The following is a 12115-nucleotide window of genomic DNA, read 5'->3' as shown; positions in this document are numbered from 1 at the left end:
AAAAAAAAAAAATTAAAAAAAAAAAGATTAGATCAGATTAAGTGCCAAATTTTGGAATGCTGGATTAGGGGTCCCATACCCTGTTCTTTTCCCCAACCCCTTTTAAATATTGAGTCACATTGGGTTATTTCCATTGAAGGAGAGGGCATTCTACCCACTAAAATTCCACCCTCAAAGATTGTGAAAGTGAAACTTATTTCCCGTTCGCTAATTTCTTCAGAATTTTTTTGGAGCCTATTTAGTTATTTCTTATTCTTGTTATTATTAGTTATTTCGTTATTATTAGCTGTTTCGTTATTATGTATTAGTTTTTCCTCAAATTGTTAACGGTAATAAATTTTAAAATCTTTTTATTTTAAAATCTTTCTTTTAATAAATTTTTATTTTATTTTTCTCATTGCATTGTTTTACGGAATCCTGTAATCAGTTCAGCCTTAATTCAGCTACTGAACATATAAATATTTTTTTGCTGTTCTTCTGTTTTTTGGCGTGGTGCCAACTAGTAAGAACAACTTTATTTTATATAGTTTTGTTGTTTTTTTTTCTTTTTTTTTGCTGAAAGAGAAAACTTTTTTTGTTGCTTTTTTTTGCTGAAAAAGAAATTTTTTATTATAATTTAGAAATTAAAACTTTATTTTGTGAAATGCATAAAAAAATGTAATTTTTTATTATACAGATATTCTAAATGGTAATTTAAAGGTCTCTTCTGAAAGGATGCTGATATACGCGGTTCAGCGCCATTGCGGCGCTTACTATAACTTTTTTTAAAAAAAATTCATTTTTATCGAGGTGCGGCGCTTCTGACGAAGCGGCGCTTTCGCCGAAAAATACGGTATTTTAATGTAAAGCTAACTTTTTTTCGCTGTGAAATCCTTGCAGAACATTTGTATATATTAATAAGTCCTGTTGCAGAACATTTGAAAATATTCTGCTTCTGGGAATGAGGATACTCTTCAAAATTGTCTCTCTCGTACTTTTTAATCACCGAGTAGTTATGAATTGCATTTTCCCAATTTTTAAAAAACTATAAAAAATTTTAAAAACTATAAGCATGCAAATATTTGCTTTATTTTTGATACATAAACATAGGCCATAAATAATTTGTTTAAAATTTATAGTGTAGTTTATCACTAATGCTTTTTCCCTCTTATCTTTATTTTCTATCAGGGGTTATATTTTTTTTTTAAACTAGAAAGTAAATATTTCAACTTTCCTTCTTTTTTTGTTGACCACATTACCTTTTTTTTTCTTTCAAACATTCACTTAAGAACGAACAGAAGTATAGTACAGATATACTTTCTTAATTTAAATTGCTAAAATATTTTGTGGGGCAGAAATGGGATAAGCTTTTTTTATTACTTTTTCAAACAACAAAATTGGGGTCTTTTCTAAACTGAGGGGATTTTATTCAATTCAGGGGTGATTGTGAGCCCAAGTCAAAATTCCGGAAAATTTCTTGAGTTGAAAAAAAAAAAAAAAAAAAAACAGTTTAAAATTGAAAAATTAGAAAGAAATTTAAACAAGTTTTTTTTCTTTTTTCTCAATATTTCTTAGTTTACTTAAAATACATTTAAAATTTTACTCATATCTATACCATTTACACATACCTATGATGATCTGGGGAAGTAATTAAAGTTTACAAATATGTCTTTCTTTCTTAAGTTTATGATTATAATAACTATTTACTGATAAAAAATTAAAATTAATCATGAATATAAGCTTATAAAGTATCTGGTTCTCCCTTACAAACAAATAAAATAAACTGTGCTTTTAAGTTCCACCTTTGAAAATTTTATTTCCAGAAACTTCTGTGATCAATGATTTTTTGAAACGTCTGGACCTTTGATTTCCAGAAACTTCCGGGTCACTGTTAACGAAAAATCCGGAATTTTTCCGGAGCACAATCAGCTCTGTCAATTTAAAAATTTGAATAAAATCCCTGTTGAGTAAATTACATTGTTTTAAAAATCATCTTTTTCATATAACATTTTCCCCTTTTAAATATTTCTCCCTTCTCACCCTTTACTGCTAACAACATCCTTGTCTTATTCATTGTCTGCTCTTTAAAGTTTTCGCATGAAAGTTATAGCATCATTTTTAAATGTAATATGATTATCAAATTAGGTACTAACCCTCCAACAAATTTCACCATCTGTTTGCTAGTTTTTTCCGAAACAGAAAGAAGGCACTGGATGGTATACTGTGTTTGGCGAAGAACAAAAAAACATTGTTTTCCTGAAAAAAAGAAAAAATCAATACACCTATTCCTCGATTTAAATAATGAATAATTTATAATCTTCAGCCAAAAAGTAACAATGGTTTAACTAAGATAAACTAAACTTACTTAGCTTAGATAGGCAATTACTTTTTTAGAAAAAGTTTACATTGATATATTTTCATTATAAAAGTTAACATGCTGAGGTTCGTATTACACATTTTATAATAACACTTTTTCTAATATAGGTCTTCAGAAAAAAATTCATAATGTCATCTAAAAAAAAATTCAGTTGCAATAAAATAAAAACATATAACATCAAAAATCGAAAGAAAAAAAATCATAGATGAATTTTTTTATAGATGTAAAATAAGCACACAAACCTTTAACACGGCTAGTGTGCAAACGACCTCTGACCCATATCAGCTCCTCTCCAAAATCTTTATCTAATGAATTAATGGAAAAGAGTTTCCGCTGGAGTTTTTCCTTAGACTGGATCATGGGCAGTTTACCATACAAATCTTTAGAATAATCATTTTCTTCCTCTTGTTTTGATTCCTAAAAACATATAAAATCAAATTGAAATCCATATTGCAACAGAAAATCACGAATGAAGTAAAAACTTATCAATAATATTTATAAAGACTTAAGCTACAACTTAACATTTTTTTTCATATTATGAAGACATCCCAAATGGAATGTTAAAACTTATGTAAATAGCAAGACAAGTACAAACATATATATGACTCTTATAACATCCCATACATAAACAATGCAAAAAGATTAACACAAAAGTAATTAAACACTTTTCATGGCTATAACTATGTATAAACAAATTTTTTAGATTTAAAAAAATAAAGGCAACTTACATATCTTCAAAGGTTAAATGCCTTATGCCGAAAACTATTAAACTGCAGCTTCTGTTGAATCTAACTGTTTATGATGCACGTTAAATAACGCAAATATTTAAACTTTTAAAAACTTTCATTAAAGGAATAGTTAACATTTTCCTGGATAACTAACATTAGAGATTTTTAGATACTCTTCTAGGATTTTTTTTTTTTTTTTACCACATTCATAGATTAAAATTCTGCAATCAGTGTTAACAATGGGAATTTTTATTTTTTGAGCAAATTTTGCAACATTGCTACTTTTCTAACTATATATACAGGGGTCTGTCCAGACCGAATTTACTACCGTTTAGTGGTACCTTCACAAATTCCACTTTAGGAAAAACGGTAGTTTCACAAATTTAATTTTAGGAAAAACGGTAGTTTCACAAAATACTTTTTCTTAAAATTTTATTTTTGTGAATTTTATTTTTTTATTTTCTCAAGAAATGATAAATCCATATCCTTGCCATATTTTTGTGCTGGATTTTTAAATATAATTTTACATTTTTCACAAATTATGTCTAAATTTTCACAAAATAGGTACCTCTCAGAAAAACCTAGACAGACCCCTGATATAAAAATCTAATGATGGTGTCGCAATTTTCCATTGTTGTTAGTGCATTTTTATTGGCCGGAAAATCACATGGTATTTTCCAGTTTTCCAACATTAATTTTCATATTAGTTTGGCTGTCATCAGCATAAAATGTAACATAATTCAACGTTACATTTTTAGATGAAGTTATTTAAATCAGTGCCTGATCTTCTTAACCATTTTAAGATTATTATTTTTTGGTGCAAATTACATTAATATGCTTTTATGAATTATGGTTAAGGAGCTTCATTAAATGATTTAGAACTCTTAGCTTCATAAACCAAGTGATGAATGCAAAAATTGTATTTAAAATATATCCATCTGTTTAGTAGGCAAAAATATTAAATTACAGTTGTGAACTTATCAAATTTGTTACAACAATATGCTTATAATTATAAATGTTACTTCAAAAAATGATTAATACCCACAAATAGATCTTAAAATAGTATCATAAGGAAAATATTTGGTAGTGGGAAGTGATGACACAAGTGTTCTTTTTAGGTACATATAATTTTAGTTGAATAATTTCAACTGCTTTATGTCAAGAAATAACAATTATTGCAAAGCAATCATCGTGGTTGGTGAGCGTCAGTGAACAGGGAGCTTACCCCTAGTAATTAAATAAAAAATAAGATGACACAACTTAAATTTACACATGAAGAAAAAGTTTTAACCAGTATATTTGTGATTATAATTCAAGGCAGGGTTGGAGTTTTTGCCGGCAAAAAGGGGCTTTTGCCAGGACAGTGGCAAAAACCTGGTAAAAACCGGCAAAAACCAAATTATCTAAATTGCTGATTAAATATTATTATAAAATACTTGAAACAAATTTAAATCAATCATAAGGAATAATAATTTTGATACATTACATGAAAATTTTTTTTTTTTACATATTAATAATTAATATAAAAGCAATAATTTTTAAAACATTGAAAGTTTTTGACCTCTTTTCATTTTAGAATCCTTAAAAAAATGTTTTTTTACAAATAAATAAATATTATTATTACTATATTAGAAAAAATTATTATTTGTACAATAATTAACTACATATCTTGATAGATATTTTATGCTTTAAATTATAGTTATATTAATTTAAAATAAGTTCATTTCACTGGAAAAAAGAGAATAATCGCAAATTTTCCAATCAATAATGTTTTAAACTACTAAAATGATATATTATTACATTATGATTTAATTATGGAATAATAATTTTGTTAATTTTTTTGTAATTATTTATATTTATAGTATATATTTTAATCTTAGGAATAATTTTGTACCAAAAATGTGTTTTTGTCCTCTCATCTTGGAAAATATAGGTTTTTGCCACTTTTTGTCAATTTGCTTGGCAAAAACCTGTCTTTGCCAGGACGGTTTTTACCGGTATTTACCATGGTTTTTTCCACTTGCGGCAAAATCTTGCCAACCCTGATTCAAGGTATAATTTTAAGTTTACGGTTACAAACAAGCTTTATAAAAAAAAAGTATTCATTTATGACCAATTTTTTTTCTTCTTCAAATTTCACATAAGAATTGCATAAATTGATATTTAAATACATACAACAAAAGGTCAGTAAATTTACCTTAATAAGTATTCTGAGTAAATAATATTTTATTGGTTAAACATATTTAAAATATACTAAAGAAATTCTTACAGTATCAGCTTGCCTTGCTTTCTTTTTCGAGGCTTTCTCTTCATCTTTAGCCAATTTCTTTAAAGCTTTCTTAGACAGTGTTGTTTTGGCCCTATAACCAATTATTAAATATTAAATGTTTTTTTAAATGAAAAAATTTATAAAAATTGATAACAGCCACGGGGGGAACATGTATTTAGAGTACTAAAAAGTATTTTTCAGTATTTAAAATAAATAAATAAATAAAATAGTTTAAAAAAAAGAAGAAAAAAAAGTTGGCAGAGATCTAAATTTTTTGGCATTATATAACTTAGTAAGTAAAATATTAGAAATGCAAAATTGCATAGAAACTTTTTGAAGCATACAAAAATATTAGAAAATAAAAATTATATTAATATTAAACAAACATCTGTGTTAATATAATTCGATTTCAGATATGAATATCTTTACTTGAAAACACAAATTAATGCAAGCAGGTCTAATTAACACAAAGTGTGCACCAGTTTATAAATTATACAATTAGCTTCTGTAAGATTTAAATCTGTTTAAAAATACAAAGAGAGAAAAATTATTTTTTACATATAACTTTTTTAGCAGAAAAAAATTACATTTTTAAGAGAAAAACCAACAAAGCTGTTAGTAAATGTAAAACTGAAAATCATTTATACAGTCTTCATAAAATTAAAATAAGTCTGAATAAATATAAAATTTCAGCAACACAAAAAAATTTTACTAGAGCCATTAATGAAATATTTATTACTTTTAATTATAAAATAATTATTACAGTCACCTTTTTTTGAGATATTTTCATATTGTGATCTGTTGCACCTACTAGAATTGTCAAGACGCCACATGGATTTTAAACTTGCAATTTCAGAAAAAAAAAAAAAAATAGAGGCTTGCTGAGGGATGGCTAGCTCCTTCAAATTGCCAAAACTTAATGATTTTTCTTTACAGATCAAAATACAGTTTCTTAAATTTTTAAAAAAATAAAATTTTTGTAAAACTATTATCCCTATTATCTCAGAAAAATATGTAACCACAAAAGGCAAAATAGTCTATCAATGAAAAGCCTCGCACATTTGAGTATTCCTTTGATAGTTGGCTTGGTGAATAGACTTTTAATTGAATGAAGCGAAATTTAACAGACAAATAATAAAAGTTTAATAAATCTTCCTCTCCCATACCATATGAGTATAATACAAAAATATAAATAAAATAGTAAAAAACTTAATAAACTATAAGTTTCTAGAAGATAACCCAATCGTTTACACCTTTAAAAACCATTTGCTATATGATAATATTTCCCATTTATGGGGATTAAAATGCATAACAAACTTAAAATAAAATTTGATATATTACACATATAAAATATTTTATATAAGGTAAAGATTTTAATCAGTTTTAAAATTCTTACATGTGTCGTAGTTCCTTTCTTAAAAATAAAAAAAAAAATTTCTTCAAGAACAAGGGCTTAACCAAAATTTCAATCAAATCATACAGCAATAAAATTAATTTTTCCTACAACGAAAAGTATTTCCGATTTTAAATAAACGAGAAAAAAATTATGACATTGTAAAGAAAGAGGGAAGAAAGTGTTGCGGCAAAATTTCATCAGATTCAATTTTTCAAAAAGAGAGGGGGAAATAGTGATGACACTGTTGTGAAACTGCGGCAACAAACCGTGAGAATTCTCAAGATGTAAAAGAGATAAAACAAGACATCAAAGAGCAGCAAACAAATTACAACCAATAAATAATACTTTATATTGCATAAGGATTGAGTAAATTTTGCAGAGAGTTTAAGTAATTACTAACATAATGGATTAAAATAATCATTAGAAAAATTCAAATGAAAATTTGCTTGAGGAGTCCAATTTAACTTACTCAGTTTCATTAGCAGCCGCATCACCTGTGACACCCATAATGAAAATTTTATGTAAATAAGCAAAGAAATTAGTACTTTATTAATTAATCTTTTTTTTATTTTTTTTCAACAAGAAAAGTTATTTAAAACTGTTCCAAGAAAACCCACACGGCTGCCAGAAATAAATAAACAAATAAAATTTTAACAAGTACAGTTAAAGTTACAATTCCTTAATTGCAAGACAGAATATCTACTTCATATGAGCACAAAGCCATAAGCTTAATATTTTACTTTGCCCAATACTTATTGCATATTTCTGAATGCAATCGAACAACAAACAAAATCGGAAACATCTTGAAAATCATTTTCCTAAATATTAAACTCAAGAATCTACGGGAATAATTTCTCCAACAAACACTAATTAAGTTGTAATGAATTCTATTCTAAGAATAACTAGAAATATTCGAATGTGCATCATTCGTATATCTGAAGCAATTCGATATCAAGATCCTTTTTCACCAGGTTAGAAAAAAATCTATTGTATGTATGTTATTGAACTCTTAATGGCAAAGAAAAATTAACCAACATTCAATGTGGCGTATTACATGCTATAAATTATTAAATCAGTATTCTGTATTGTTTAGTTGAATTAACAACTTGCTTTTGCTTAGTGGTAGGAAGAAGTGCACTACAATTAGTGGAACTACTGTAGTCACTACTGTTTTTTCGTAGTTTGTAGTGTAGTGAGCTACTTTTAAAAAAACATAGTGTACTGAGTGGTGCGTTACAGAAAACAGTAGTTTGTAGCGATTCCTGGAAACTACTTTTAACGCTAGTTTAGTAAAGAAACACAGCTCCAACGTAACTAAGTTTTTGAATTTTATGGTTAAAAATTTTCGCAAAGGATGCAATTCAAATTACTATGTGGCTGCAGTTGAGCGTTAACAGGAATTACTTATTTAGAATAACGTGTAACTAATATATTTAAACTAGCCATTAAGAAAAATTGATAATTAATCGCTTTGGCCACACTTTCACGCATGAATGTACACTTGTGAAACATTCATATTGTTTAAAAGGAAGGGAATGCAGTTTTGATGTACTTAATTTCTTAGAGGAAATAAAGGAGCATTAAACAAATAAAAAACTTCAAGTATTTAATAATTTTGCATTTCTAATTATATTCGCTGTCGATAGGGGCATAAAAAGTTGAAGATCGAATGAACAAATTTGGAATAACATTCTTGCTCATGTAAATATGAATAAAAATTTCTTAATTATTTCCTTATTTAATAATTTAATTAATTCCTTTATTATTTCTCTCTGAAAAAGGCTTTTTGAGTTTTGTAAGGGTACTTACTTAACATCGTACATATTTATCAAAATGTGTAATATAATCTAATAACTGAATTTTATCCTCAACAATTTTTAAATTACCTTCTTATGCCGTTTTATGAATGTATTTCAAAAAGCAATTCTCTTTCATTATCAAAATATGAGAAAAATGTGTAGTTAATAAAAAAAAAGGCAATCTCTGTGATTTTTCTTTCTTTTTTACAAAAAAAAAGTAAACTTACAGAAAATGATTAATTGATAAATAGCTTGAAAGTCTTTTTCTCTATAATTTAAACTGAAAAGTATGAGAAAATAAACATTTAAGGGTGTATTTTTTTTTTTTTTAAAAAGGTATTTATTTTAAAATTTTTTTTAAAATCACTTCAAAAATTTTTTTAAAATCCCCCTGCTTTAAAAAAAGATACTTAAAAAAGGAAAAGAAAAAAAAGAAATTTAACCAGTTGAAAATAATCATAACAAAGTATATATTTGTAATAGTAATCAGAATTAAACTTATAAGTGCCACAGATAATTTTACTTATGTGCAATTATTATTTGAACTGTAAATTAAATGTTCTCAAAATGGAATGAGAATAAAAAGGCACTGTTTTTAAATGATGGTGGCATATTTGTACAAATAGGGCACATTTATTGGAATCAAAGGGCAAACAGGGCAGCCCCCTCCCCTTAAAAAAACACTTTAGAGGGAACACTGATATAAGTTCATCTCCTTAACGTAGTGAAGTAGTTACTACAATTCCAAAGTAGTTTGTAATCCCTACATTTAAAAAAAGTTAGTTGTAATTAACTACAATTGTAACAAACTAGTTGTAGTGAACTACAAAAATAATGTAGTTTTTCAGTACACTGCTTTTGTATGTATGATCATTTCTTCATTAAACCTGTTCTATTTACCAAAATCTATCCAATTATAGCTAAGTAATCAAAATTATATTAATTTCTACTCTTTAAACTGTTTTAGAACTCTCGATCGCTGGAAACTTCAACCTTCCAAGCGTGTTGCCCGAGAATAAAACACAATCTACTCTAAGGGACATACTTCAAGATGGATTTTTATGGGCCGTTCCAAAACACCGACGTTCATTAGAGAGGAGGATGACAAGAAGAATGGGATTAGGAAAGCCTATAATACCCAAGAACAATCTTATTGTGTGTGAAGCATGTGGGCATTTTCATCCAGTTCACACTATATGTGGTAAGTATGGAAATGCTAAATATTGCTAGTATTTGCAAAGTTAATGTGAAATCCTTTTTATTTTAAACGTTTCTTTTAATTGTGTCCAATAAACTGTATACTTTATGAAATTAAAAACATAAAATGTTACATCTGTAACAGCTAGTTTTTAATTTGATAAAAGTAAATAGAAATTGGAGTCACCCTGAACTATTTTAACAAAAAATGTTAGAAATGCTTAACTTTAAAAAAAAAACAAAGATAAGTGTGCATAACCTTTTTCAAAACAGAGCTGCAAGAAAAAAATTGGCTACGGAGCCACAATGTATTCAGTTTTAGACCAATTGATTAGAAATAAATTTTTTCTTAATGAAAAAATAATCACTTTCTCTTAATTAAAAAGTAAAGTACAGCAAATTATACAGAATATTGCACTTTGCCTTATTAAAAATAAATTAATTACAGTAGGTTTTAAAACTTTTTGTAGGAAAATTAATATTCAAATTTTTACTGCATTATAATTACTTGTATCTTTCATTTTTAAATAATTCTTTTAACTAAATTAATTTGCTCAAAACCAGTTCTGGTTAAAAAGGAGAAAAAAAGATTCATAAAAAAAAATTAAAATGATTAAAAAGAGCCTGTTCCATTACTATTTTAAGCTGATATTGCCATTGATTTTATGGGCCTTGTACCCCTAAACTCAAAATTCAATTTAATTCATGTTCTAATGACAAATTTGAAATCTGGCTGTTAGAAAACAAAAATGTGTTAATTATTTTCTTCTTTTTAATATTGTATTGTTATTAACGATAGAAAAATTAAATAAAAGTATTTTTTGTTGAACTTCATTATAGTTGCTAACTATTTTGAATTATTTTATTCTTCTTTAAGTATAAATTAAGTAAAAATTGTCTGTGAGAAGTCGCCAATTATCGTATGATAATGCAGGGGTCTGTTTAGAAGAAATCTGGATCTGTTAACGGATCCTTCACAAAATATCTTTTCATAAATAGGACCCTTCACAAAATATTTTATCTTTTCATCGAACCCTTCTCAAATTTGTTTATCATTATTGTTTTGTTAATCGAATAGACCCTTCCTGGAGGTGGGGGGGGGGGAGAGATAGAGATAGAGAAAGGCTGTTCCAGACAAACTAAGTTTCCCTAAGTTTAAATTCCAAATGTAGTATTCTACAAAATATTTCTACTTTTACAAACATTGTGTGCACATTCTTATTAATATTAAATCATATTTTTTTTTTTTTTGTAAATAAATAATTGATCGATTTATATTTATTTATAAAATTAATTAATAGAATATTATGTAAATAAAAAGTAATTTTTGGCAATTTTTTCAATAAAATATTATAAATTTAAGAATTGTTTAAGATTACTTAATGCGTAACACATTCAAAGTGATACATTTCTAAGTTGTGTTATTTAAAATATGTCAATTGAAATTATTGAAAATGAGGGTGATTTTGTTTCCATTATTCGTCCGAAATGAATATTCTGTGTTGAGCAGTAAAGGCTAAATACCAAATATTTGTATGTTTCATTTCTAATTTAGTAGCAGCAATTGTTAACCAGAATCTTGTATCTATTTACAATTAAGAAACTTACTGAAAAGGTTTTTAGCAATTTTTGCAATGACAGGACCCTATTTGCACAAATTCACAAAAGCAGGACCCTGGTTGAAAGAATGTGACTTAATGCTTGTTTTATATTCACAAATTATGAATAGTTTTTTCACAAAATGTCTGGACAGACCCCTATAATGGAACTATGTATTTATTAAAGTTTATGCTACATCTGTTACAATGGAATCGTCCAGAACTATATTAACTAAACAGAAATGGAGATATTATGGCATGCCTCTTTAACTTTTTCCCTGAAGACAAATATTGCAAATGGTCTTTTGTCCTAGTTTTAAGTAGAGGTTCACTTTTTCTTGTAATCTGTAGAAGAACGACATTAACAACTTTCTATTTCTTACTACGAAATTATGTATTTCTTTTCAATTTTAAAATACTAAAACATTTTTTATGTTTTTAGGTAATTGTTATTCTAAGGTAAGAGAAGAAACCGAATACTTGCAAAATGCTGTGATAAATGAACTGAAATTAGATCCTATTGAGCAAGAAGTTAAACTGGTGTATGAAAATGATTCAAAAAATGAGAGGACTTTTGAAGGCAAGAGAATCATTGAATTACCTAAAGAACGACCACAATGGTTTTGTAATAATCTTTTAATGAAAGACAGTGAAATACCTAGAAAGAAAACTACTAGTATAAATGAAACTGTTATTACACCAAAAATAGAAGATGTTTAATAATTTTTAATGTTTATTTAAACTTTGTAGAAAATAAATAATTTTCTGAAAA

At 26.7% G+C, this 12115-nt stretch overlaps 2 protein-coding genes across 3 annotated transcripts in view; one reads left to right on the top strand and one right to left on the bottom strand.

Moving 5' to 3' along the window:
* AspRS (aspartyl-tRNA synthetase) overlaps nt 1-7918 on the bottom strand; it is a 24517-nt gene extending 16599 nt beyond the window's left edge. Inside the window, exons 1-4 of one of the 2 annotated variants that reach the window (XM_016068927.4) lie at nt 7219-7918; nt 5354-5444; nt 2599-2773; nt 2133-2235 (exon numbers count right to left, since the gene is read on the bottom strand). In XM_016068927.4, the coding sequence (XP_015924413.3) occupies nt 2133-2235; nt 2599-2773; nt 5354-5444; nt 7219-7256 (407 nt within the window). In that variant the 5' untranslated portion in view covers nt 7257-7918. Of the gene's footprint in view, nt 1-2132; nt 2236-2598; nt 2774-5353; nt 5445-6749; nt 7004-7218 lie in introns of those variants that run through there. The other variant, XM_016068928.5, reaches the window with a different exon arrangement.
* Nucleotides 7483-12115, top strand: mRpL32 (mitochondrial ribosomal protein L32). The gene is made up of 3 exons (XM_016068929.4): nt 7483-7720; nt 9516-9749; nt 11786-12115. Exons 1-3 carry the CDS (start codon nt 7630-7632, stop codon nt 12061-12063), a joined length of 603 nt encoding a protein of 200 aa, XP_015924415.1. The 5' UTR covers nt 7483-7629; the 3' UTR covers nt 12064-12115.

This window comes from Parasteatoda tepidariorum, chromosome 5, assembly GCF_982258835.1.
Source record: "Parasteatoda tepidariorum strain Cologne lab strain chromosome 5, Ptep-v5.0, whole genome shotgun sequence".
Classification (NCBI taxonomy): Eukaryota; Metazoa; Arthropoda; class Arachnida; order Araneae; family Theridiidae; genus Parasteatoda; species Parasteatoda tepidariorum.
Note: the sequence above shows the minus strand (reverse complement) of the source record. Positions and strands in the feature narration are given on the sequence as shown.

Excerpts from the sequence above, each read along its gene's own strand:
- mRpL32 (XM_016068929.4), top strand. The coding sequence starts at position 7,630 with ATGAATTCTATTCTAAGAATAACTAGAAATATTCGAATGTGCATCATT. Across the intron at positions 7,721-9,515 it reads TCAAGATCCTTTTTCACCAG|AACTCTCGATCGCTGGAAAC; the intron begins GTTAGAAAAAAA and ends AAACTGTTTTAG. Across the intron at positions 9,750-11,785 it reads TCCAGTTCACACTATATGTG|GTAATTGTTATTCTAAGGTA; the intron begins GTAAGTATGGAA and ends TTATGTTTTTAG.